Source organism: Anomalospiza imberbis, chromosome 7, assembly GCF_031753505.1.
Source record: "Anomalospiza imberbis isolate Cuckoo-Finch-1a 21T00152 chromosome 7, ASM3175350v1, whole genome shotgun sequence".
Classification (NCBI taxonomy): domain Eukaryota; kingdom Metazoa; phylum Chordata; class Aves; order Passeriformes; family Viduidae; genus Anomalospiza; species Anomalospiza imberbis.
Window position 1 is genome coordinate 20,152,606 of NC_089687.1, and position 25,198 is coordinate 20,177,803.

At 41.6% G+C, this 25,198-nt stretch overlaps 1 protein-coding gene across 2 annotated transcripts; it reads left to right on the top strand.

Annotated features, from left to right (window-relative positions):
• The first annotated feature begins 8,154 nt into the window (after positions 1-8,154).
• On the top strand, positions 8,155-23,736 carry GORASP2 (golgi reassembly stacking protein 2). 2 transcript variants are annotated; one of them, XM_068195848.1, is made up of 11 exons: positions 8,155-8,308; positions 16,537-16,617; positions 17,340-17,543; positions 18,016-18,102; positions 18,559-18,689; positions 19,283-19,415; positions 19,541-19,664; positions 20,027-20,113; positions 21,710-21,805; positions 22,492-22,839; positions 23,594-23,736. In XM_068195848.1, the coding sequence occupies exons 1-10, from the start codon at positions 8,246-8,248 to the stop codon at positions 22,809-22,811; spliced, it is 1,326 nt and encodes a 441-aa protein (XP_068051949.1). In that variant the 5' UTR covers positions 8,155-8,245; the 3' UTR covers positions 22,812-22,839; positions 23,594-23,736. The 2 variants fall into 2 exon arrangements, with proteins under 2 accessions (XP_068051949.1, XP_068051948.1); XM_068195847.1 differs by lacking the exon at positions 23,594-23,736 and having other exon boundaries at positions 22,492-23,530.
• Positions 23,737-25,198: the final 1,462 nt, after the last annotated feature.

Sequence of the window (25,198 nt, forward strand, 5' to 3'; positions counted from 1 at the left end):
GTATTGTGAATGTGTATAGCCCATGGGGCCAGGTCATCCTTCTGTCAGAGTCTGAGTGCAGTATTTGTCCTGTTTATCTCAAATTCCCAGTGATAATATTTGTTTTATTCCTTCTTTCTGTGAAGAAAGACCTTCCAGGACCTTTGTATTTCTTCCTCTTTCACCCTATTCACGTGTCACAGCTTAGCCAAAAGAGTAGTAGCCCAGTGAGAGCACATGTGCAGCACAAGACAGCGTTTATAGGCTGTCTGGTTTCGGAAGGCCCCTGTTCTGGACTTGGGGATGCAGAAGAAAATAACAGGGCTTCTGGGAGAGGCAACTCTGCCTCGGTTCAAAGGCGTTTTCTGTTTCTCACAGCTTTTAGAACTGCTCCTGTACTCTGACAAGCAAACCTATGAAGGCCAAAGCTATAAATTCAAATACTGGAGATGAAACCATCACAGGGATTTCTTTTATCCCTGATATTCGAGAACCATATTTGGCATTTCTGCTTGGTCAAATCTATCAGGCCAGGTGTAATTTCTCTTCTTAATGTTCAGTGTGTTTGCAATAACTCTGTAAAGCATACAGAAAAGGTCTGGACTTTTTTCCAAGAAGGAACTTTGTGTCAGGTTCAATAAATGGGACCCTGTTCAGGATAGGACACTAAAGGATTGAATATATGACACATTTTAAAATACAGGGGGTTTTTAGTGTAAGACTTTCTCCAGTACCGATTTCTTCTAGAAGAGTCTTCATCAACAGCTGTTCTAAACATCCCTCAGCAGACTCTGGCAATTTGGTAGTACTGTCAAGGGGTAAATTTGCTTTCCTGTCTTACTGCTCTTTTATCTTACACTGTAAAATGTGAGTTGAGAAACTCCAAAGTAAATTTTTTGTTTGGGTTTTTTTACGTGGACCAATGCCTGTCATTAATGTTTCAGTCTGTACTTTAGATAAAGGGCTCTAGAGAAACTGTAGATAAAGCAAAATGTAGAGCTGACTTCTTAATTAATGATAAAAGAATTTAAAGCACTTCGTAGAACTAAAACTGAAATGGAACACATCACCATACAAAGTACTGAGCACCCAAGACACTGCAGAATGGATTCTGTGAGCAAAGAAAATCTCATTTGATTTGTTGTATTTGAGAAAACAGGATTTTAAACGTCTCTGGTAAATAAAAAGGAGTGCAGCAGCAAATCTTTGACTATCAACAAAATCTCTTAGCATAAGCGGTTTCCAAAACTCCAGATTTTAGGCTAACCACTTGGGTCAAAAATGACTGACAATGCATGTAAGTATCATGTAATGAATTGGTTGGAAATTACTTAATTGATCCTTCATTATGAACCCTTCTTCACAACATCCCTAGCTGCAGTACTCCCAAAGCCAGCTGCTATCTACAGCTGAATAGTAGCAGGCACATTAAGCCTCTTAAATACTTGCATTGTGATTCCTAAATTGGGTGGCCAGAACCTTAGTCTATACAATTGCTTCTATAATTAAGATTCTATCTGTGTCTCTATAATGAACCCTGTTTTCAGCTCAATACATTTTAAAGAGACCGCTTTTCTTTTTTAGCAGTGAGTTCACATACATTGTGTTATTTCCTGGTTAATAATGAAGTGAATCTTTGAAACATTCTGACATTTGTCATAAACTCTGTGCCCTCTCTTAACCATACACCAGTGCATCTTTTACTGTGAATACATCTATTTAAAGGTTATTCTCCTCTATTATTTCTCCTCTTCATAGTACTTTTTTTTTACTCTGTAAAAATTCTTAACACTATGCTTCAGGCCAAAATTTGGGGGTTGATGTCTGTAAGAAATGGGACAACAAACTAGAGTAAGGATTGCAAATTTAAAGTAATTATGGAGGCAACAAAGATAGGACATTGATTTTACTAAGCCCATTCCAATATTCAGGCACGCATTTTCAAAGTTTTTTAGGAGCAGAAGACATCTATTTTTGAGCTTAATCAGTCTTAAAGTCTCAGATGAAACCCCTGTAGCAATTAAAAATTGTATAACAAGCCATTCTGTTAGAAACCTATGGCTATAATATCTTTAATAGTCAAAGCTGTGCCTCTCAGATCTGTGTGAAAACTACTTACCAGTGTCTAACTCAGAGCTACTGGGTCTTCAGCAGCTTTGGGAAGACAGAGTTTAACTGTATTACAGCCAAGTCAATCGCTTTTACGAGTTAAAGTAATGAGGGATTTAGGTAATTTCCTGTGTCCTATTAATAGGACCTCCACAAATTAGTTTTGCTGAGTTTCTGGTTTCTGAAACAAAAGCCTTGATTCTGGTCTCAGGTGACTTGGGGAAGGGAGCTGTAGATTACCTTTACAATTCTCTGATCCGTTGATGGCATCTGCAGTCCTTGGTGCAAATTACAGCAGCCAGAGGAACTGTTCCTGATAATTACCAGAGCATGACAACACTGACTACAGCTCTAACATGTGCCCATGCTGGGAGCCCTGGGGGAAAAGCAGAGAGCAATTCTGGCAGCTATCTGCCACAGAGCACTCCCCTCACAGAGATGCAGTGTGCTCGAGCTGATCCTGAGACACTGTGGCCTTTCCCTCCCAGTGCAGAAGAAGATTGCTGTGTGTTGCAATAGCAGCAGTTTAGAGTTTTCAGCTGAAGGCTTATGAGCTCCAGCTCCTCCCTCACTTGGTACAAGTCACTCTTAATTGTGTCAGTGAAACTGCTTCCCTTCCCTTATGCATTACTGTAAATTAGCCATAATGCAATGGAAATAGATAGATATTTAGAGTGGTAAAAAATGTCAAGTGGCCAAGACTAGGTGCTTTGAGTTTGGCATGGTCTTTAGTGCCTCATGAAGCACCAGTGGAGAACCAGCCCTGCAGCATTCTCACTGGGAAAACTGCCTAAGAGCAATTTGTCCAGCTAGTGCCTTCTTCCTTTGCATTTCATTCCCTGTTTGGCTGCGTAGCAACTAATGACCATGAAACCAGCTTTACAAAAGCCCCACATTACTTCTGTACTTAATTAACTTTTAGAGCATCAGACCGTAGTATTTAACCATAACCTGCTGAGTTTAAGGGTTTCTTGTTTGGTCAGAGACTCTCTAATGCCTGGCTTCCATTCAAAGTGCTTCACTGTTCTCTTAACATTCACACATGGTCTGATCTTTTCACAGCTGTTCCGCAGCACGTCAAGAACAGGTTCAGTCTCACACCCCCTGACATTTGCACCTATGCTGACCATTGCTATCTTATTTCTTCTCAGATTGCTTCAGTTCCAAAGCATCTACTGCTCCTGGTCTCCATTGTCTAAAACTATGGGGAGTGTTTGTGAGTGTTCCTGCAGCCAGTGGATGGGTGTATGGCTTCTCTGGTCAGCAGGCCTTTACCAGCCATTTGTGTGATCTAGAGCTACATCTTTGTTTTTGTAGAGCTGAAGGCTCTGTGCTTTTGGTCTTCTGTTACTGTGAAGTTCTAAGTACTGGGGGTGCACAGCCAGGTGGACACCTTCCAAGTAGCAGTTGGTTGTTCCCTATGTGCTTGCCAAGGAGATAAAATCTCCTTGGGCACTGCTAACATATGAGTTGATCTTAGACATACATCAGACTCTTTATGGCTCCTACCAAGCCCAGTCCTGCTCTGCTGGGACTGAAGTCAACAAGCAGATATTCTGAACTGCAGTTCCTCATATCAGGCAATACATTAAGAGCTGAAATGAATGAGGACATATATTGATTAGGGGTAAAACTAAGAGTTATATTATGACCCATCTGCTTCTTAGTCACTGCACACTGCTTCTCTATTTCCACCTGAAACTGTAGCCTTCCTTTGGTGTTTGCTTACTGGGACAATCCCTTTTATTACTGTAAGCCTTCCCATAACTCTGGAAGTATTCACTTAATTTAATTTTAAAGGCACCCATTAATTAAAGTTATTCTATTTACTGATTCTTAATAATGCCTCAGAAGCTTTTGTTGTGGTGTGCATGTCTATGTTTGAGCTTAAAACCATTTCTGCAATAAATCATAATTTTCTGCCTGTCTTAGCCTCTAAGTGATTTGGGTCAAATAGACTGATATGTTCACTGTAGCTCCCTTGCTGCCACACATGCCTGGGTTTCTGTCCATTTTCATTTCTGTTTGCCCAGCACCAATAATACAGAAGGGTTAAAGGAGAAGAAAAGAAAGCGCTGTTTCTTCATCCACTGCACATCCTGCTCTGCAGAAGGATGCTGGCCCTGCTGGAAGCATTTGCAGCACATCCTCTGCAAAGGTCAGCGTGGCTGCTTCATCTATTGCAAACTGGATTTTAGCCAGCAGCTGTAGCTGACAGTTTCAAGAAGGCCACTTCCCCTTCCATCTTCCTCAGACAATTGTGTGCAGTTTCTAAACTAATAATTCATCATTTGCACGTGCGCCTTCTACTTTGTTATTTTATTAACATATTAGAAGGGCCCTGCTTTATTTATTAAATTCATTATTATTCTTATCAAATGATGACATATTGTTAGCCAGGAAGATGCACTTGCTATCTCACAACTAATTATTCCAATTAAGTTTTCATGATTCTACCATAAAGCACAGCTCATTAACTTTAATTACTTTTGAAATGCAGCTGCTGAGATACAAATGTAAAAGAACAGGTAGGTTATATTTGTTAGTTAATTTCTGCAAATGGGGTTTGTTGTCATTAGGTCTTAAGGGATACTTTCAGGCAATCTTATTCCCTATTTCTTAGGTAAGATTTGTCTTTTTTATCTAAGAGGGTTCTAAAATTTATTTGTTTTTTTTACAGACCAGCCTTTTGCCATAGAACATTGGATCAAATTCAAAGGTATTTCTTCAAATAAACTTGTGTATTTCAGTAAAGCCCTTAATGGGAATTGACAGATAACTAGGTAGCATCCTTCTTTGCAGAAGTGAAACTATCCCAGAAAGGGTGATAGCAGCTTTAATGGAAAGCTGAGATGCTGTGGTAAGGCAAAATTTCTTAAGGAAAAGAATTCCAGGTCCTGCAGTGATGTATGTAGTTTATGTCTCCAGTGAGGGGCCAGGTTCAGATTTCTCTGAAGGGCTGACTTGAGTGACTGTCCTGGTTTGGCTGGGATAGAGTTAATATTTTTCTTAGTGGATGGTTAGAACAAAACATAGCTGCCTATTTTTGAATTTATCACATGCAGGCATGAAATGTCTACAGACCTCCTGAGGAAGAGGGAAATGGAATTTCTTTGATGCTGTGAAAATAAGACTGACTGCTGGTGCAATGGTACTGACTGGGTCTCAGAGGGTGTAATGTCTGAGCAGACTCAAGGAGCTACAAAATCTGTTGCCTTGTTTCACCACTAGCACCTTTAGGAAATGTGAAGGGCATTCCTCCTTTGATCACACTTCAGTCTTGCAACTGCAGTTAGAGTAGATATAATTTGTATTTCCTTTCACAAATAGTTGGATGCAATAGCTGCTGCAAATTGCCAGAGTGCTCTTCCTCAGCCCCTCAGACGCCTCTCAATGGTCACAGGAGCAGAATTGAGCCATGGAAGTGTTGCTGCCAAAGACGGGGGTGTTTTTTCACCTTTAAGTTTGTACGTGGTGGGTTTGGCTTTGCTACTTACTGGGAGCTGTGTAATTAGAAGTTAGGTTCATAAAATCAGCACTGTGTAATTTGGCCAATCCTAGTTTTAAGGCTGTTTATATGTTTAGAGGCCAAATGGAAGTGTGTGAAAGGCTAGTATTCACATCACAGATTTTCAAATGCATATTCATTAACGTGGCAACTTTTTAATGGCAAAACACTGATACTTTTTTTGGTCCTGGTGTTGCTGGGCAGAACTATAAAGGTTTTTCTGTTTTTCCAAAGAAATAAAATTTTAGATCTTTTCTTTACAGTTTTCAATGACATGGGAAGGGACTTCTAATAGGTATTTTGCAGTGTCTATTTTGCTGTCTCTGCTGAGGAGAGGATGAGGATTAAGGACAAGGTGTGCAACGTGCTGAAGTGAGGCTTTCGTGTCTTTAGTGAAGCACAATTATTACATCTGACCATAAACTCTGAGTAGAAAATGCCTGCCATTAATGAAATGTTTCTTGGCACTAAAGCCATTTATTTCTTCATAATTTCTGGGGAAACAGAATTGTCACTGGAATTTACTGTGTAGTCTAAAAATGCTCTGGAATTTATGTGACTTTGGCCAGGGAGGGAAGCAACCATTGTAGACTGGCTTGAGTTGTGGGGTTTTTTCTTAACACAGTAATTCAAAAGTCTTCCAGTCCAAAGGCAAGGCAATGAAATTGAACATACTCTAGAGAAGCCTTCACCAGATGAAGGTTTTCACCCATGGGTCAATTTTCAGCAAAGGATGGGCTGGCATCACAGAGCCAGTCTGCCAGGAGGACAACATCTGGCTAGCATCTGCCTCGTGGACACACAAAACCTTATAAACAACCCACAAAATTGACACCTGGAAGCACAAAAAGAGGTATCATACAGGAGCCATTCTGCCAGAAGCAGCAAAAGAATGACAGTGGCTGGTAGTTTGCCATCAGCTATGGATCTTTTAGGAAGCTTTGGATAAAGGGTAGTGAATCACAGCTACTGTCTCTGGATCATACTGTGCTATACTACTGTCTGTATGAACCTCTGATAGCAAGAAAGAAAGGAACATGCCTGGGATTTCCCTCCTGAATCTAAGTGGAGTGTGCACAGAAGCATGAGATTTGCCTAAGCTGATAGAGTTTTTTGACTTCCTTTATCAGCTCACAGCAACAAATTTCTCATACTATATCAAGAGCACAGAAATTCTTGAAAGATATAGCTTATTTCTGTATTATTCATTTTGCCTTCTTACTTTGCATTGCAATTTCTGGATATCCTAGAGTTGATTTCTTCTTGTATTGATGAGGAGAGACACTATGTAGGGAGGTAAACATGCCTGAACTGGCGTGCAGATGGAGAAGAGAACTGGCCATGCCCGATGAGAGTGCCTGGAGAAACACTGCCTGTCTGCTCCAGTGGAAACAGCTGAGCACAGTGAGGTGGTTAAGGGTGGAAAGGGGCTGGTCATCTCTGCAGGCAGCACTGGGGTCAGTCCCAAGCACGGTGAACAGAGGCTTTGGAGACTAAGCAGTGAAGCACTATGATAATACAGAGGGAAATGAGTCCAAAAGAAGTGAAGTATGCTAATCTGAATATCCTTTCCATACTCCATGAAGAATCTTTAACACTTTAGCACTTCACTAACAAATAGTGTTTCTGCATCACTAAAAGACCGGTGACAGGAGCATTCCTTAAAGAGGCCACCTCTCTGGAGGTCTGCGGGATCAGAACCAGGACGCACTGGTCTGCATGGGCAAGCTGTGAAAAGGCCTTCCAGGAACAAAGAACTCTTGGAAAGGGAAGACGTGAATCTGAGATTCGTAGTGCTCCCTGATACCCACCGTCCGCCTTCCCCGGCTGCACCGAGGCCTCCCGTGGGCTCGGGGCAGGATGTCATTGCGGGCGTGGGGCGCGTCCCGCAGCCAGCGCCTCGCCCCGCAGCCAGCGCCTCGTCCCGCAGCCAGCGCCTCGTCCGGCAGCCAGCGCCCCGTCCCGCAGCCAGCGCCTCGTCCCGCAGCCAGCGCCCCGTCCCGCAGCCAGCGCCCCGTCCCGCAGCCAGCGCCTCGTCCCGCAGCCAGCGCCCCGTCCCGCAGCCAGCGCCCCGTCCCGCAGGCAGCGCCTCGCCCCGCTCCGGAGGTCTCTGCTGCTGCTGCGTGCCGCGACAGCGCCGGCAGCGAGGATCGGCCCCGTTATCGCGCTGAAGTTTGCGGTGCATGCCTGAAACGGCTTCATCCAAGATTCGGCCCTTGGGCAGCATTTCTCGCTTCTCTGTACCGGTGCGCTGCTCCTCCCGCTCCCGCTCCAGCTCCCAGACGGGTTCTTGCGCTCCCGGCGCCGCCCCGCAGCCCCGACCGGCTCGGCCTCGCACGGGGAGCGGCGCTCGGAGCTCCAGAGAGCTGTGGGAGTAGAGAAGGCAGCATAGGTTATCGCCTGCCACCGTTATGCTCCGTGCACACACGCACCGCACCTTATTCCCGCAGCTAACACCAAGGCATGAACTCGCTCTTCCCGTCGGGCCCCCGCCCCGCACATGGCGTCGCCGCACTCGGCCGCCAGGGGGCGGCACGGCTCCAGACAGGAGCGCGCGGCCGTGGCCCCTCGCGGCCGCCGTAGGGCCCGCCCGGCGCCGGGCGGGGGCAGCGCGCGGTGCCACGTCCCCGTCGCGGCGCGTTTGCGGCCATGGGCGCCTCGCAGAGCATCGACATCCCCGGCGGCGGCACCGAGGGCTACCACGTCCTGCGGGTAAGGGCGGCGCCGCCCGGCCGGGCGCCCCGGACACTCAGCCCGGCGGCGGCCCGTGGGCGCGGGGCCTGTCCCGCCGCGGGGCCGCGCTGGAGCTGCCCGGGGACTCCCGGGGAGGCCCCGCCGCGCTCCCCGCTCGGCCCCGGGGACGCGCTTGGGCAGCGGGGCCACCGGAGCGGTGAGGTGCGCCGGGCCCGCGCTGCCGCTCCCGGACCGGGGAAGTCTGGAGGAAGAATTGGTCCAGAATAAACAAATCCCCGGGCCGGGTCGTGCCGCCGGGTCGTGCCTCCGTATGAGCAGGCCGGCGGGCTGGCGCAGGGGACGCGATGCTGGGCTTGGGCAGCCTTGGAGGGCGAGGCCGCCTCTCCTCCAGCAGACACTGTTCACGCCCCAGCCCGCGAGTCTGGCCCCGAGGCGCTCCAGGGATAACGCGTCGGGCATCGTGGACTGGAGGAGCGCAGTGGAGCTGCTGCCACGCCGCAGTAGTTCAGGGCTGTCGGATCAAGGTGTTCACATGACGGCACACCTGAGGGCTGCAGCTCCCGTGGAAGTACTGTTTTTCATAGTTACGTTAGTTTTGTTCACATTGTGGCCACAAAACCTTGCATGCGAAATACAAAATACCTTATTAGGCTGCATTCTTGAGGTTTTGAGAACAGGCCTTTGAAAGCCTTTCCTTCTGCTTTCAGGGAGCAGGACGGCTCCCAGTCGTGCTGTGGAATCTGAGGCACTGGGGTGCAGGGACTTTGCTGGAGTCACTCCCTGCCCACACCCGGTGCCTGGCGCTGTAGCCGGAGCGTGAGTGCGCTCACTCTGGGTACCGTGCTGGGCTGCTGTGTTTGGTGGAATTGGAGCCTTTTGGATAAGTTCTCTGCTTTTGAGAAGCGCATACTGATGTTCTAATCAAATCCATACATTCTGTTAAAACTTATGTATGGACTAAAGTCACAGTGGACTTTTTCCTCCCTTTTAATATTAATGGTATATAGAAGTCCAGTGTTACTAATTTATGTTAGTCCACTTTCTTTTCCCCTTTTCCCCCACAGAAACTATCGTGCAGGTTGGTAAAACTGGCAGACTTTTTTTCTTTTTTTAGCACAGTACAATGTAAATTTCATTAACTTTTTACTTTGGAGATTTGCAAAACCAGTATGTACTTTGCAGTTAGAGTATCAGTTATATCAGATTTATGAGTTCATACTGTTTGATTAAAGCATGTTAAAAAATTGAGATTAATCTCTTTTATTAAGTAGAATCTACTCCTTTTTGCTTGTAATCTTGCTTGGATCTGGCGACTTTTGTTCTCATTTAGGCACTTTTTTGTTGTAATGTTTTTGCTCTGAGTCAAAATTGCAGCGTTTGATTGCCACTCTTTGTAAATGTAATTGAGAGGTGGACATTAAAGGAGTCGATTTCCAAGAGGACATTCTTATTAATATCAAATGCAGGAAAGGACCTGCCTGCTGTCTTAAAATGACTGATAGCTGTATTTTTCACTGCTTTGTCTTACTGATATCCTGAGATGCCACTATTACTATTACTGGTAATTACTAGAGTGATTACTATTTGTCTGTGGACAAGCATCTCAAACTGTATCATGATCCCAGCCTAACAGGTATAATTTGGGGTGTTTTTATTGAAATGCATGTGGCATGCATGAATGTGACTAGAATTTCCCTCTATATGTTTTCCAAGTTTAATTTTTCAGTTGCCATTCTGTAGTGAGTTTGTTACAGACAGCTTTGGGCTCGCACTGGTAGAGGAGCTCTGCAAGTGCTCTGCCTGCATGGATTGACCTTCAGTAGAACTTGGGGTCAAGCAAAACTGCTTTTTTGTTCTAATTTACTCTCAAGTACATTTTCCTTCTGAGCTCAGTACTTTAGTGAAGTAAATGAGAATGGTAGAAGGAAAACAGCAGTAGTGTTACAGATCTAATTCGAGTAAGATCAGATTTCTTTGATAACACCAAACTTCTGTAAATAATGTAAAGTGATTGTTTAAAAGATTTCATAACTGTGGGAAAATTAGAGAAATGTCAGAAAAAGTTTTTCAATTACTGGAAGAAATTGTTTGGGTAAGGCAGATTAATGAAAATATGTGTTAAATGGCCGTGAAACAAAGAGTTTACATTGTTCAGTGTGACTGTAGGAGTCAAGCACAAGTTGCCAGATGGATGAGCAGACTGAGACTGTTGCAAGTTACAGATTTTTTACAGTGAGACTTTTAGACTGTACATGCTGTCTCCCCACAAAACTAGTAAAAAGTCCCTCTCTCTTTGCTCACTTTAAACAGGAAGAGAAATATATGCAGCAAGTGAACAATACCATCATTAATTTTCAATGTAAGATTTGCAGATTACTTAATTCTTTTGGCTACTTCTGCTGATGTTCAGTGCAATGTTGCTTTCATTGTGAGCTTTATCAGCAGTGCAGTTGGAACAGGAATTAGAAACCCTCCAGAGCTGAGGCACTGTCAAAGGAAAATAATTTCATCATATGCATACTTGACAGCAGAAGTTGCTCTGGGTTGTATTGTTGGTGTTCTAGACATTAAAATGTAAATGGGTTTTTTTTGTTTTGTTTTTGTGGGTTTTTGGGGAGTTTTTTTGGTAAGAGGGAGAAGAAGTTGCCAAGTGTTCTGTTGCCCAAGTCTCTTCATAAGTAGACCTAGTAATGAGTCATTTGTTTGAAGCAGTTCTCAAGTTTCCTTTATCATAAGGTGTATGGCTGATTAGACCAACTGGCTGACTCTGTGTATTGCTCAGTATGTGTTTGTTTCTGCTCTTCAAAACAGAATGAAGGAAAATTTTGAGTAATTTTCTTGCTCAGCAGCGTGAAACTGCTGTAGTTTGCCCAGGCTGATGTAATGACCTGACAGTTTCTTCAGCTAGTAGATGATGTCACAACATCCCAATGGCTGGGGGCACAGTGACTGGAAAGTGGCCCGGTGGAAAAAGTCTGGGGTGCTGGTTGGCAGCAGCTGAACATGAGCCAGTATGCCCAGGTGGCCAAGGCCAGTGGCATCCTGGCCTGTATCAGGAATAATGTGGCCAACAGGGCCAGGACAGTGATTGTCCTCCTGTACTGGGCACTGGTGAGGTCACACCTCGAGTGCTGTGTCCAGTTCAGGGCTCCTCAGTACAAGACAGACCCTGAAGACTCTGGAACAGGTCCAGAGAAGCTCTGGAGCACAACTCCAGAGCTGTGAGAGGGAGCTGGGGGTGTTTAGCTTGGAGAAGAGGAGCTCCAGGGAGACCTCATGGCTCTCCACAGCTCCAGTGTAGGAGCTGTGCAGGGAGCGTGCAGCAAAGTGGGGGTCAGCCTCTTCTCTTAGGTAACAAGTGATGAAACAAGAGGAAAGAGCCTCAGGTTACACCAGGAGAGATTTAGAGACTGGATTTTAGGAAAACTTTCTTCATCAAAAGGATGGCCAGGTATTGGAATAGGCTGCCCAGGAAAGTGGTTTAATCACTGTCCCTGAAAACATTCAGAACACGTGTAGATGTGGCCTTTGAGTTAGATTTAATGGTGAACTTGACAGTGCTGGGTTAGTGGCTGGACTCAATGATCATAGAGGTCTTTTCCAAACTAAATTGTTGTAAGATTCTATGTAAGAATTCTTATGTGTGAGAAATTTGAATGCTGCCATGTTACGTGGTGTTCTCCCTAAAAGATACTGAGCAGCAGTGCCCAAAGGTTAGATTTCCCACTCTTGTTCATGTTTAGATTTCCCACTCTTGTTTATGTGCTTCAGTTTGTTGTAACAGTGATACAAACATGCTGTGTGAAGTGATCTTTTAAGGGAGGTTCACATTTTAAAAGCTTAAATTAAATTTTCTGTGCTAAAATAAAAGGTTACCTACACAGATAGAATCTGTTTTCTTGAAAACTGTTTCATCAAGAAATTAAATTCAGTTATACAATGTAATGTATTAAAATAACTGACAGAAATCAAAGAGATTCTATAGATCTAACAGGAATTGCTTATATATGATACATAGTGAAATTTTACTGCCACTTAAGGAGTGGATGGGAGAACTACAAAAAAACCTTTCAGTATTTCTTTGCTATTAAAGTAGAATACTGGGAAGAGTTTCTTATGTGGGGAAAAAAGAAAGCCTTGGAAGTTGTGTATTTAATGCTTGAAGCTAAGTTTCTGAAAGTTTAAAAACTACTATAAGGTAGCTGACTTTCAGAAGTGGTCAGAACTTTCATCTGCCTCTGAAAAATGCACATTTCAATGCTTAATTTAATTTGCAGTTGCACTGCTGTCTTGGAGCTTTGAATTGTGACCACTGTGCTGCTGAGCACACTTGTTAAAATATATAATGTGCAATGTATAGGTGTAGGCATAGAATGATAGTGTTGGTAACAGTGTTCAGCAAAGAAAACTTCATGTATTTACCAGGAAAATCTTTTCAGTACTGCAAATTAAAATTGGTGTATTGACCTTGAAATCTTTTTCCTGTTTAATTCTTGAGAGTGAATTAAAAGTGAAATCAGTGTGTGTTCTATGTACTCAGCAGCCCTACTGTCATCTTGGTGAGAAACTGAAACCCTGCAGCACTGTGTGAGGCCATTTTCTGTCCTCTGATATTCAGCATTGGATAGAGGTTTTCTTAATTTGCTCTTAAATAGCTCTGGCATTGCATTGCCAGAAAATTGCATTTTCTGTGCCACTGTTTGTCTCTGTTGTTAGAAAATCATGGCATTTACCCATACGGGTCTGTGACTTGTATTTCTGAAGTAACAGCTGGCTTTGAGAGACTCGGGCGTCCCAAGCTGCTGGGGATGGTATCTTGCCTGCAGTAGCATCTATTGTAAATGATATTACTTGGTTATTTCTCAGCAATTATTCAATTACAAAGGCAAGTTACTAAGTACCTACTTGGGGCACCCAGCAAAGCTGCATAAAGCCAAATTGCTCAGGAGGCACAGAGTTTATGTATGTATCCATGGAAACTTTATTATCTCCGTCCTTAATAGAGGTGGAATAATTTATGTCCTTGTATTTTCTAAGGTCCCTGGTTATCCTTTGTTGCTGTAGCTCCTGGAAGAGAATCCTGGCCACAGGGCTTGGAGCAGAGAGCTGTGTTGTGCATTTGGCACTGTGTGGTGGTGATGAATTGGGCAGGTAGTGACTGAAAGTAAGATGATGTGACAAAATCACCATGGGGTCAGTGCCATTGTTGTGCAGGGCTGAGCATATCACTTCTTTAACGGGGAGACTTTTCACGTGGAATGAGCTCAGAATTTCTGGGTGGCATTTCTGGGAGTGCCAGGTGTAAACGTGCTTTTCTATCAGTGAAGGTATGCTAGGGAAATAGGAACCTTTGTGACAACCTGTGCATGGCAGGATGACAGAAGGGATGCGATACCTGCTTCTGAGGTGTGATTGACACAAATATAAGAGTTTGATTTCTTTCAGCTACAGCTTCCTGGTAGTTTTTACATGCCCACTTAGAAACAAACCATGCAGAGGTGTTCAGGATTGTGATGGGTTTGGGGCAAGGAGTTCAACATCTGAAGATACCTTCTGCAAACAAATCATTTGGAACTTGGAAACTCTCTCAGTCCCTTCATCAGTTTGGGGCAGAACACAGATTTGGTATTCTAAGTAAATTATTTATCCATCCCAGGTGCCAGTGAGCTTGATATTGATGGATGCTGAACATATGTAGTTCTCATTTATTGTATATACTCTGTCTCATTTCAAAAAGTTGCTCTATTGAATACTGGCCACTCTTGGTTCACAGTGTTCAGGATATAATCTCTTGGAGGTCATTAGGGAGGGATATTGTCAGGATGCAGGGGGATTGTTGTGATTTTGGTAGAGTTTGGTTTTTCATTTCAAAGAAGTTCATTTAGAAATGGAGGAAAATCTCTGAATGAGGAGAAGTCTGGCCTTTCATAATTTCAAGGCCATGACACGTATCCAGTCCCAAAAATCTGATGTGTTATGCTAGATGTACTGATTTTTAATGCTGAGGTTTAACTAACACATGTTACGTCTTTAAAACTGTTTTCCCAGAAAGTTCTGAAACCATCTGCTGATTTAATTTTGGTATAAAGCCTGCATGTCAGGTTCATTAAAAACATAAACTCTAAGTTCCTGTATGACCTATGCAATAGATGATAGAATAAGAGAGAGAGAGGTTATTAAGAGTATTTTCATGTCACCTCTCTAAACTGAGGGAAAAACAACAAACAGTGTAAATTCATCCTACAATCACTACTCAAACCCAGGAAAGGAGAGGATATTTTGAGTTACTTGATTAAAAGAGAAACTGCAGTCTGAGAATACCATTATGGATCATGTCTATAGGAAAGGACAGTTTTTTAATTCTCCTTTCACAAAACTGTTTAGCCTCTCTTTGGCGGGCAGGTCTCAAGTATTCAATGTAGTAAGTAAATGCTTTGTACATTTGGGGAGAATAATTCATATAGTGAATTTTAGTGCCTCTGTGGCTTTTCTCCTAAGCTAAAATGTCTGTTTATGGAGGCTGTCCTCAGGTAACCATACATTATTGCAAGTTTGAATATCTACAGTTAAATGAGCTGAAACAGTACACAAATGCCAAAGCCACATCCATAATGTGCTGGGAGTTTCTGTGCAGCTGGAGCCAGGGTGTCTGCCCCATGCAGCTTAGCTTGTACTTTTACCTTATTACCTGGTGCACAGTTTGGTGTCTGGTCTCTGGTTGTTCTTGGTGAGAGGCACCTGGAACAGCCAGGTTGAGGCAGTAGTTTGGATCTAGTTAGAGGGACTGCAGGATATTTGGTGACTGGGAGATGTGGTTCCATACACTTAATTTTTGGAGAGGGAGAATACCTGTACCCCAGCTGTGGGAAATTATTTCCAAGGAGCATACAGACATCTCAAAGAGATGTCTTTTACAGACACACTTCAAGTCCTAGTTAGAAATTATAAATGTGGACTTTGGGGATGTTATTGTTGCCTCATTCTTATTACTTTGTGATGTTGTTGATTTCATATTTTTTTGCTGCTTTACAAATCTCGGACAGCAATCAATGTGTGTGTGATGTGATTCTGGAATTACTAATTCCAGACTTAGGTTATGTGACTAATGTTCTAGGCTTTGGGCATCTGTTACCCACAAGTAATCTGAGTTTTTTCCAAGCTCTGATTTTGTGAACGTGTTGAGCAGAGATAAGTAAAATTCTAGAAGAACAGTTTTATTAGTAATCGAGCACTTTTAAAAGTCCATATTAGAATATTTTGTTCTAGATAAGTCATACTAAGAAAATTCAGTTCCTGCAGAATAAAATTCATTTTTACCACTTCTGTCAGGTAGAACAATATGTAATGTAAGGCACCACACTGTAAAGGGTAATGTTTTTTAGATCTTTTTGGAAGGTGATTGTAGTACATAAAAGAAAAAGCCGGTGGGTAAAATGAATCAGCTTCCTCTCAGAAAGCGTCCTTGCCAAAAAAGCTGTAGGAAAAATCTGACAGCCATGTTAGAGTTACTTTTCATTGTCAGCAATGCAAGCAATAGTGAAAAAATAACATTGGCAAATGTCTCTCAGTTACTCCATTTGGAATTAAAAGCATACTTTTAGCTTCTGGCAGTAGTGTGTATCCAAAACGTAGGCCTTGTTTTAGTGGAGTGGTTGAATTATTTGAGCTGCCATGGCTGCAAATTTACGTGTCTCTTTTCCTGCAACTTGAAGGTCTGTTAATGAAATGCTGGTTGTACAGGTGCCCTCTGTGTCTCAAGAATGTCACCAGGTGATGTTTAATCACTAGATAACAACCTGTGCTTACAGATGTGACTCTCCTATTCCTTTAGTAAGCATAAGATAAAAAGCAAGGTCCAATGTTGGTACTACTGTGGAAAGATAGTACTTTTAAACCAACCTTTTCAGAATTCATTAACCTTGTCCTTTTGGAATAATCTCCTTTCTTGAAACAAATACTTACAACTTATCTGATACAACTGTTAAGCACTGCTTTTCCAAGGAAGTGGCTACTGCTGTGTCATTCCTCAATTTATACATTACTAACTCTTTTGAAATCTATTTTATTTTTTTTAAGGGAGAGATTTTTTGGTTCTAAAGATGATATTATTATATTTGAATATTTTAAAATTATACGTCAAAACATTAGTAGCTTCTAGAACTACAGTTGGCAAAAGTAGAAATATAATTCTAATCTATGAATCAGCATTGGAACACTTTTACTAAATTCTTGTTTAACTTTGTTAGGTACAAGAAAACTCACCCGGGCATAGAGCTGGATTGGAGCCATTCTTTGATTTTATAGTGTCCATTAATGGTTCAAGATTGGTAAGTGTGTTGCTATTTTATAACTTTTAATATAAACAATGTGTTGTAATCTAATACTTATAGGTAAACCAATGGATTTGTTTTATATAAATGTATATAAAATATTTCTTCTTACTTTAAAATGAGGAAGGCAGACCACATCAGAAATTGATTTCCTTCACCCTATAGAACAGTTCTATTGAGTTCAGCTGGAGGATAAGACAGACATGCTCTATGCAGACATCTGCACCAAGACAGAACTGCCTGCTGATCCACCCCTCATGGCTTATGCTAGTGCCCTCCTAGTTCTGTTTGCTTCCATGAGAGCTCACAGACTTCACATAGTCCAAACAGGTGGAAAAGCTGCTGTCAGAGCTGTTGGCTGGGCGGGAGGCATGGGGGGAGCTTTCAAGCAGAGCTATCGTCAAAAAACAGACCATCATAGCAGTGGAAAAAGCCAGCTGTGGGAAGCTCTGTGCCGGTATGCCTGGATTCAAGAAAGCCTCCGAACCAACTGAAGTGTTTCAGGACTTGGAAAGTACAACCTGTTACTGTGAAGTCCCAGGGGTTTTCTGGAGTTGTATTCTAGAATTTTGAAGGGACTGGAAACTTGTTACAAAGCAGCTGTTAATACATGTTGTGGTAATGTGCAGTGTCAGCACCTTTGGAATACAAGTGTTGCTGTAGAACCGAATGCTTGTTCTGTCAAACGCTGACCCAAGCTCTTCTTTAAACATTCGCAGAATAAAGACAACGACACTCTCAAGGACCTGCTGAAAGCAAATGTTGAAAAACCTGTAAAAATGCTTGTTTACAGTAGCAAAACACTGGAACTGAGAGAAACATCTGTAACCCCTAGCAACATGTGGGGTGGGCAGGGCCTGCTGGGAGTGAGCATTCGCTTCTGCAGCTTTGATGGGGCTAATGAAAACGTCTGGCACGTCTTGGTACGTATGGACTTGGAAGTGCTCTCATTACTGGTGGTTCTGTCTTTCTGTTGAAAAGTAACTTGCACGGGATGTAGCTAACAAGTCATGAGATCAAACTGGTCTCATTGATCAAACTGGCTTTGATTGATTTTGGGTTTGGGAAGAATTTTGAACCTTCTTTGAGCCTTCTGTTAGGCTTTGAGAAATCTCTACAAATTCATTTCCCACACAAATGTGTATCTGTGACTATATTGTCAAGTCTTGTATTTAAATGAATGGGTTTGTACAGTACTCAAAGATGCTGTATTTGGTACAACACCAGAACCATATGGAAAGGGACTCCCATAGAGCCAGTGTTTCATTAGTTCATTACTGTGTTGAAAACTTGACCAGTTTGTCTGACGCAGAGCTTGTGTGAAGTGCATATTTGTCTGTTCTGCTATACCCTGACACTTAGATAGTGTTTTGTAACTTTCCATCTTAAAACTAGGAAGTGGAGCCAAATTCTCCTGCTGCATTAGCTGGACTTAGACCTCATAGCGACTATATCATTGGAGCAGATACTGTCATGAATGAGGTAAGTATAAAAAATAAGGTCTTTATTTTTTTAAAACTAAAAACCCAGTTGTTCCTGGGCAGTTAGAAACATACCTGGCTCTGTCTCTGTTCAGTGTGAATGGAAATCAGGTGCACAGAGGAAGGAGCTCTCTGGCATGGTGCCTCTTCTTAAAGGCAATCCTGGAAATAAGAACTGCTCTTAAATGTCTTCATGAAGTCAGATACAAACTTTTGTATTCTAAAATTAATATTTTGCATAGCAGATTTGAAATCTGGGTTGTGCCATGTCTTTTGAGTTGTGCTAGCAAAACACATTTTAAAGTTGGCCTTTTGATAAAACAGCAGCACTGCGGAAACTGCAACATGTGGCTGTTACCGGAGTCCATTACAGAAAGTCAGGACTAGGATGATTGATCTAATGCCAAATGATAAAATCAGGACAAGAAAGCCCTTACTCATTTTTATCTTTATGCAGTCTGAAGATCTCTTTTCCCTTATTGAAACGCACGAAGCAAAGCCATTAAAACTTTATGTGTACAACACAGACACAGATAATTGTCGGGAAGTGGTGATTACTCCAAATTCTGCCTGGGGTGGAGAAGGCAGGTAAGGAGACAATGTGTTACAGGGGGATGGGGCAACTTTCTTATAGCACCAGCCTGAAAACTGCTGGGTTTAAGTTTTCTACAAAGACAAGGAAAGAGTGTTATTATATCAAAAGTGTTTCTGCTCTAATAAATTATATATTTACTTGAAATTCAGACACACTTACTAATGAGAGGGGTGTAAATCAGTAAATTAGCTAGTGCAGAAGTGCATAAAGTTCAGTGGTTCTTTCTGCATTAAATTCCAAATAGTCATTAGCTTGTGGTCTATCCTTGAAGTATTTTGAGTAGCCAGAACACAGCACTGCAAGTAACAACTGTGAGTTGAATTCCAAGCTGTATACCTGCTTGGTTTAAATAATAATGAATTTTATTTTGTGCTGAGGATTCATTGCTAAAGCTACAGAATTTCCTTTCAATTGTTTTGTATTGATTATTTCTCCATAGAAAGTGAGGCAATGGGGGGCAGGAGGGGAAGGTTGTACAGCATTTGCCTTGCAACTTGTTGGTGTCTTGAGTTGTTCATGTGTTGCTTGCTATAGTCTGTAGTTGTAAAGTCACTCACCTGACTTAAAAATCTTCATATTTTAAAAGCCTAGGATGTGGCATTGGTTATGGATATTTGCATAGGATACCTACTCGCCCATTTGAAGAGGGAAAGAAAATTTCTCTCCCAGGGCAGTTGCCTAGTGCATCTCTCAGTCCCCTCAAAGATGGTTTCACAGAGGTAAGTTGTGGTCCCTCTCCTTCGGCTTGATAAAAATGGATTATGATGTTTAGTGCTTTTCTGCCTCTCTTGGTTCATGTAGAAGCAAACCCTAATGATGCAACTTTCTCTTCTCTTTCAATAAGGTTCAGCTATCATCCGTTAATCCCTCAACCACCCTTCCTCCTGGGTCAGCAGGCCTTGAGCAGAGTCTTTCAGGACTTTCTATTAGCTCACCTTCAACTACTGTCAGTAATGTTCTCAGCACAGGTTGGTATTGTAGGTGGTATTGACCTGAAGTGTATGGCTTTTCTGACTTTTTTGTTCTCACAGATGTTTCTAATTAATTGAATAGAAGGCAGAAGAGAGAATAAAACTTTCTCCTAAATTTTTCTTAACAAAAAAGATTAATGTACTGGATTTGTGCCTTACTTGCTCACAAAACACTTGCAAACAACTTCTATTAAAAATACCATGTGTATTACTTAGAACACTATTTGGCTTATCAGCATTTTAATGTTAAGGAAAATAGTAATTCTTCTGTAAGCAATTATTTATTTATACTCCTTAGGGAAAGAAGATGAAGTGTTGTATGCTTAAAATCAATGTTGTTTCCCTGTGTACCCCACCAGGTGTTCCAACAGTTCCATTATTACCACCACAAGTCAGTCAGTCCCTTACCTCTGTGCCACCAGTTAACCCAGCAACTACATTACCAGGTGAGTAGCTAAAATTTCTTCAAACATTTCTGAAACAAAAATCTTACGGGAGCAAGGGAAGAGACCTGCCTTTTCCACTGCTTTTTGGGTAAGGTATAACTTCATACAACTTATGCATTTCATGTAAGATCTCTCTCTATACAACCTCTACAGTGTAAAGAACTATTTTTCTTGGAGTTCGCAGCATGTTTGTAGCACAGAGGAGTGACGTGGCACAAGAGTCACGAGTTTACCTGTTAGGGTTCCCTGCACAGTGGATGCAGTATTCAGGAGTTCTCACGAAGGTTTTGCTTTGCTATTTGCGACATTTTAGGTAACCTATTTTTAAATACTCAGCTTGATCACTATTCCTAGTATAAATACAGGGCTAACAATATAGAATTTATGTTGCAGTTACTGTTTCTGAATTATATAGGAATTTAAACTGGTATAATATAAGTAAGAGCCTTTCTACAGTGTGGTTGTTTCCTGATAATAATGAACATTTCAAACACTGCTGTTCCATTACTGTCCTTTTCTTCCCCAGCTGCCTAATTCACTCCTTCCCTAAACTCTGCAAATACAAGTTTTCTGTTCACCTTTTTCTCTGAATAGTATAATTGCTTTTTTAAAAAGAAAATTGAATATTTCTAGCAATTTGCATGGACGTCTTAGTAAAACTGTTCTTACTAAATATACTGGAGGCTTAAAATTTGAGTGAATTTGTATAAAGTTCAGCTTTTTTCAGATATTAAAAAAAAAAAAACAACAAATCAAATTTGCATATAGCTGACCTGAAAGCTCTTTGAATCAGATTATGTCAGACTTCATGGCAAATGAATTCAAGGGTAGGTAAAGATGGCTGGGTTTTAATCAAAATCTCTATACAGTGGCCTTGCTTTAAGACTTTTCTCCTCTCTATCTTGATATTGTAGTATCAACAGTTTATTTCTGAATTAGCCTTTTCCGAACGAAACACAAAGTACAAATAGAGCCCTTGTCCCAGAAATGAAGCTCTTCTAAAGTGGAAAATTCAGGAGCAGAAGGATGTTCCATAGCAAACACAGTGATGGGAGGGCATGTGTTGCATTCACTGTATGTTTCTCTTCTACTTTCAGTCTTTTCTGACTTTGAAAGTTCCTTTGTCTTGCCTTTTGTTACACATTTTTGTGATTAACTCTAGTCATGAACTAAGTAGAAAAGACTAATAATAGAGTAATCAATATTAGGGATCAGGGAATACTTGTATTTAATCATGTTACCATTGTTTGCCACTCAAATTGGGAACGGGGAACTTCTGGTATAGTGCTGTGGTGAAACAACTGCCTTTGTTGAAAGCTGAACTTGGAATGCAGACCTTCTAATTCTGAAATAAGATTCTGCTTTCCTCAGAAAAATCTGAAAGGTTTGGGATTATGTATTTGCTAGTCCAGAATTCCTGCAGTAGGTATCTGTTCTCACTGTGTGACTTTAAAAGCTGAAATGCAGGTGAATTTGCATTCTTCCATGTAAAAATTATAATCAAGATAAAGCACATTTTAAATTATCAGCAAGATCTAAGAAACAGAAAGAGACAATTTTAAATTTTCAGCTGTAACTGTTCCACTCTTCTCTTAGGTCTGATGCCATTACCAGCAGGGCTTCCTAACCTGACTGATCTGTCCAAACTTAATTTACCTGCACCACAGATTGTTCCAGAAATGATACAGCCTGGTATGTGCTTCTGCAAACTCTGTAATTAGAGTTATCCTTGACAGTCTAATTTAGACCCATCTGGGGGAGTCCTGAAGGGGATAAATTAAGGGCTTGCCTGAGATGGGAGTGGATGTTAGTGCCCAGATCAGGTAGATGAGGAATATGTATCTAGATAAACTAATTCTAAACCTGTGTCTGTGTTTAGATGTTTCATTTTTTTATTACCTGATTTATATCTCAGAAGAGATTGTGCCAAAAGTGAAAGTTTATTGGTTTTGGGTAAAAGAAAATATTAAGTGTTTCTTTGTAGGATAGATGAGGAGATTGGAGCTCCCTGAACTGAATGCCAGAATTATTAACTAATATTAGATTTATAATTTTGAATTCAGCAAAACTGCTGAAGGTGCTCATGGAGCAAGCAAAAAGGTACTGGAAGCTTGTGTGGAATATGGTTTTTGTTAACTTATTGTTTCTGGCAGTTTCAGTGAAAGCCAGAAAAACCTAATCATCAGTGTTCATGCATTAAATACCTAGTCTTCTGGGGAGGTACAAGCAACCTTGAATTTACTCTGATTCTTCAATTCTGAAATCTGAAGTGTCAGGCTTGAAATGAGCATGCTGAGTCAGTGCTGCACAAACACCATTTGAGCTGTCTGTAGTGTGCAGCAGCTCACTGCCTTTTTTCCCCCCCTTTTTCTCTTTAGGTTTGCAACCCCTTCCCCCCTTGCCACCTCTGCATCTAATGGGAATAACGCCTCTATCAATGCCACCCAAGTGTGTTCCTATGCTTCCTTTGGTCACAGAGGCATCTACAGTGCCTACAGATTTGCTTCCCTCTATTACTTCAGCTGGAAGCTTTTCCGTCAACCCTGGCTCTAGTGAAAATGTAGAGGATACCTCTGCACTCACCTTGGATAGTGCTACTCCATCTTCCAGGGCAACAATTGTCGACAGATCAAATGAATCCTCTGCAGCTAATGAAAAAACAACTGGAATCACAGATACACAAGCTTCTGAATCATAACTCCAGATCACGCTGTTGGATTGGCTTGGTATTTATTTAGCCATGGGATACATATTTGAAAAGCAAGCTATCATTAATTTCATACTAGTTTGTACTTAATCTTTAGAAGTCCTGTAAATAATATGGAGGTATAATAAAAATAAAAGGGGATTTATAAAGTGTGGGGGGGAGGAAGAACTTGTATGTTACCAAAAAAAAGTCAAGGTGGTAAATAGAGTTCCACTGCCAACCTCTGAGGTATATGTTTTTAATATAGGCTGACAGCCTTACCCTGCTAGGCTTGTCCTTGCTTATAATTAGCAATTTTTGCTTCTGACAGAAATGAAGCGGGTCCTGCGTGTGACATTTACCTACCATAGTTCTTGTTCTTTGCATTTATCTTGTTTCTACAGTGGGGATGAGAATGTTTAGTCTGAGTTGTGAATTTTAACGCTGCAAAACTTCCACCTAAAGATATTTCTGTTAAAATTGCTGAGTGGCCTGTTAGCTGACATGTTGTTATTCAGCCTGTACACAAATCTTTGTCTTTAAGCTCTGGAGAGATGCTCAAGCCATGTTTCGTGACCACTGCTGCGTTGTTTCGTACGCCCACTGTAAAATGGCATTTGGAAGGGAATACATGGAATGTTAAATGTAGCACACAGTTTGGCACTTCATGACTACTGTAAGATTAATTAATGGATTAAGCATACATATAGCAATAAATTCCTGGAATTTTATTCTTTGTGTGACAAAATAGCACTTTTTTTTTAAAATTCTTTAAGTCTCATTTAACTTCTTAGTTTAGCTCTCTGTATCACAGATCTGTGAAAGAGCGCCCTTCCTGAGGAATGGGTCCAAGAGGGAACGCCAGACATCTTCATGGCAGGCAGGAGCAGCACTTGTGGTTAAATCCATTGCAGCAATGAGTCATTAAATCTGCCTGCATATGATTAGTACTTGGCTTTTTAAATTCATATTTAGGACAAAATTTGCAGATTAACTGTAGAGTATATACTTGTAGAAACTGTTATGTGCACTGTACTCCAGGTGATAGCATTTGCTTTTGTTATCAGGTACAGTTGATGTGGAAAACTCTTCTGTACCACTCCAGTCCTTCTGTATTACTGGGATTTCATTTATATGTGGTTGCTACAAGCATATGCAAACTTACCCATATCATCAGCAGGCTCGAGCTGAGGTCTGTCTCAACAGCTGTGTAATTAATTTTGGCAATGTAGCTTGCCTGAGCAGTGTTTGGAACAGTAGTTGCTTCTGACTTCTGATCATAATGATAATGTCTCAAATAATTTGTTCAAGTGGAAGCCTTATCTAATACCTGTTGTCCTGTCTTATCTTTATCACCTAAGTATTTGTCTTTCCTCTGCTCCACTGCTGCACATTTCTCATCATCTGTTATAGCAAAGCCCATGTCAAAGACAGACCCCCAAATACTTTTCATACTGTAAGCAGTTTCTTTTCTCAGCTCCTTGGAGTGTGAAATCCCTCTGTCTTGCTAAGTAGGGCACTTGCTGTTTCTCAGAATGTATTTTTATTTACCTTTGTAAATCCAGCGTCGTATACCTCAGAATTAAACCTTGACATGAGAAGAAGGATGTTCCCTCTTTTCTTTCCTCTAACAAAGAAAAGTAGTTGGTATCGAGCTTCGTTGAGCCACACAGGTCTACAGCCTTTCCTGCAACTTTGTTCCAACACACTTCCAATGCAAGAAGAGTAAAAATATGTTTATCACAAACCAGATTTAGAGCAGTTGCTGATTGTAATCAGATGTTTTTAACTAGAGTCCTTGGGTAGATGTTTTTGTTCTTGAACAAAAGTGTTCTCTGGAATGATTCTATGCCTTGCAGCAGCAAGCTGCAAACTTTCATAGGTCTTGTGCACTTGTGTCTAGTAGCAGACAAAAGAAGATGCTTAGTCTGAAGTTTAACATTTCTGTTAGCTATTTTAAGTCCCTTGTTGCTGACTATATATCCAGCCTTTTGACAGCTACGAGAGCAGTGGAAGTAAGGCAGTGTTACCATCAGCAGTTCTGCTGAAGAAAATGCAGCTTCAGATTTGGAGATGATTCAGTGGTGCAGATTTAAGCTGTAATCTCGCAGCTAAAAAGTCATAAACATTGCGAAGTTGAACACTTACTTAAAATGAAAACATAGGCCTTGAAGTCATGCTGTTGTACTCTGTCCTCTTTCTCTAATTCCCCAACTCGATGTGATGAAATCGTACCTTAATCCTTCTAAGGGTCTCTTAAGGACTTGATTTTCCCACCAAAAAGAGAGAGTAAGGAGGAATAGGAACTTAAGATACACCAAAGGACTGACAGCTGATATAACCTTACTTTCATGAGTTCATATATTCAGCTGTTAATGAACAGTTAGGAACAGGCACAT

Excerpts from the sequence above, each read along its gene's own strand:
- GORASP2 (XM_068195848.1), top strand. The coding sequence starts at position 8,246 with ATGGGCGCCTCGCAGAGCATCGACATCCCCGGCGGCGGCACCGAGGGC. Across the intron at positions 18,690-19,282 it reads GCCTGGGGTGGAGAAGGCAG|CCTAGGATGTGGCATTGGTT; the intron begins GTAAGGAGACAA and ends ATATTTTAAAAG. Across the intron at positions 19,665-20,026 it reads CAGTAATGTTCTCAGCACAG|GTGTTCCAACAGTTCCATTA; the intron begins GTTGGTATTGTA and ends GTACCCCACCAG.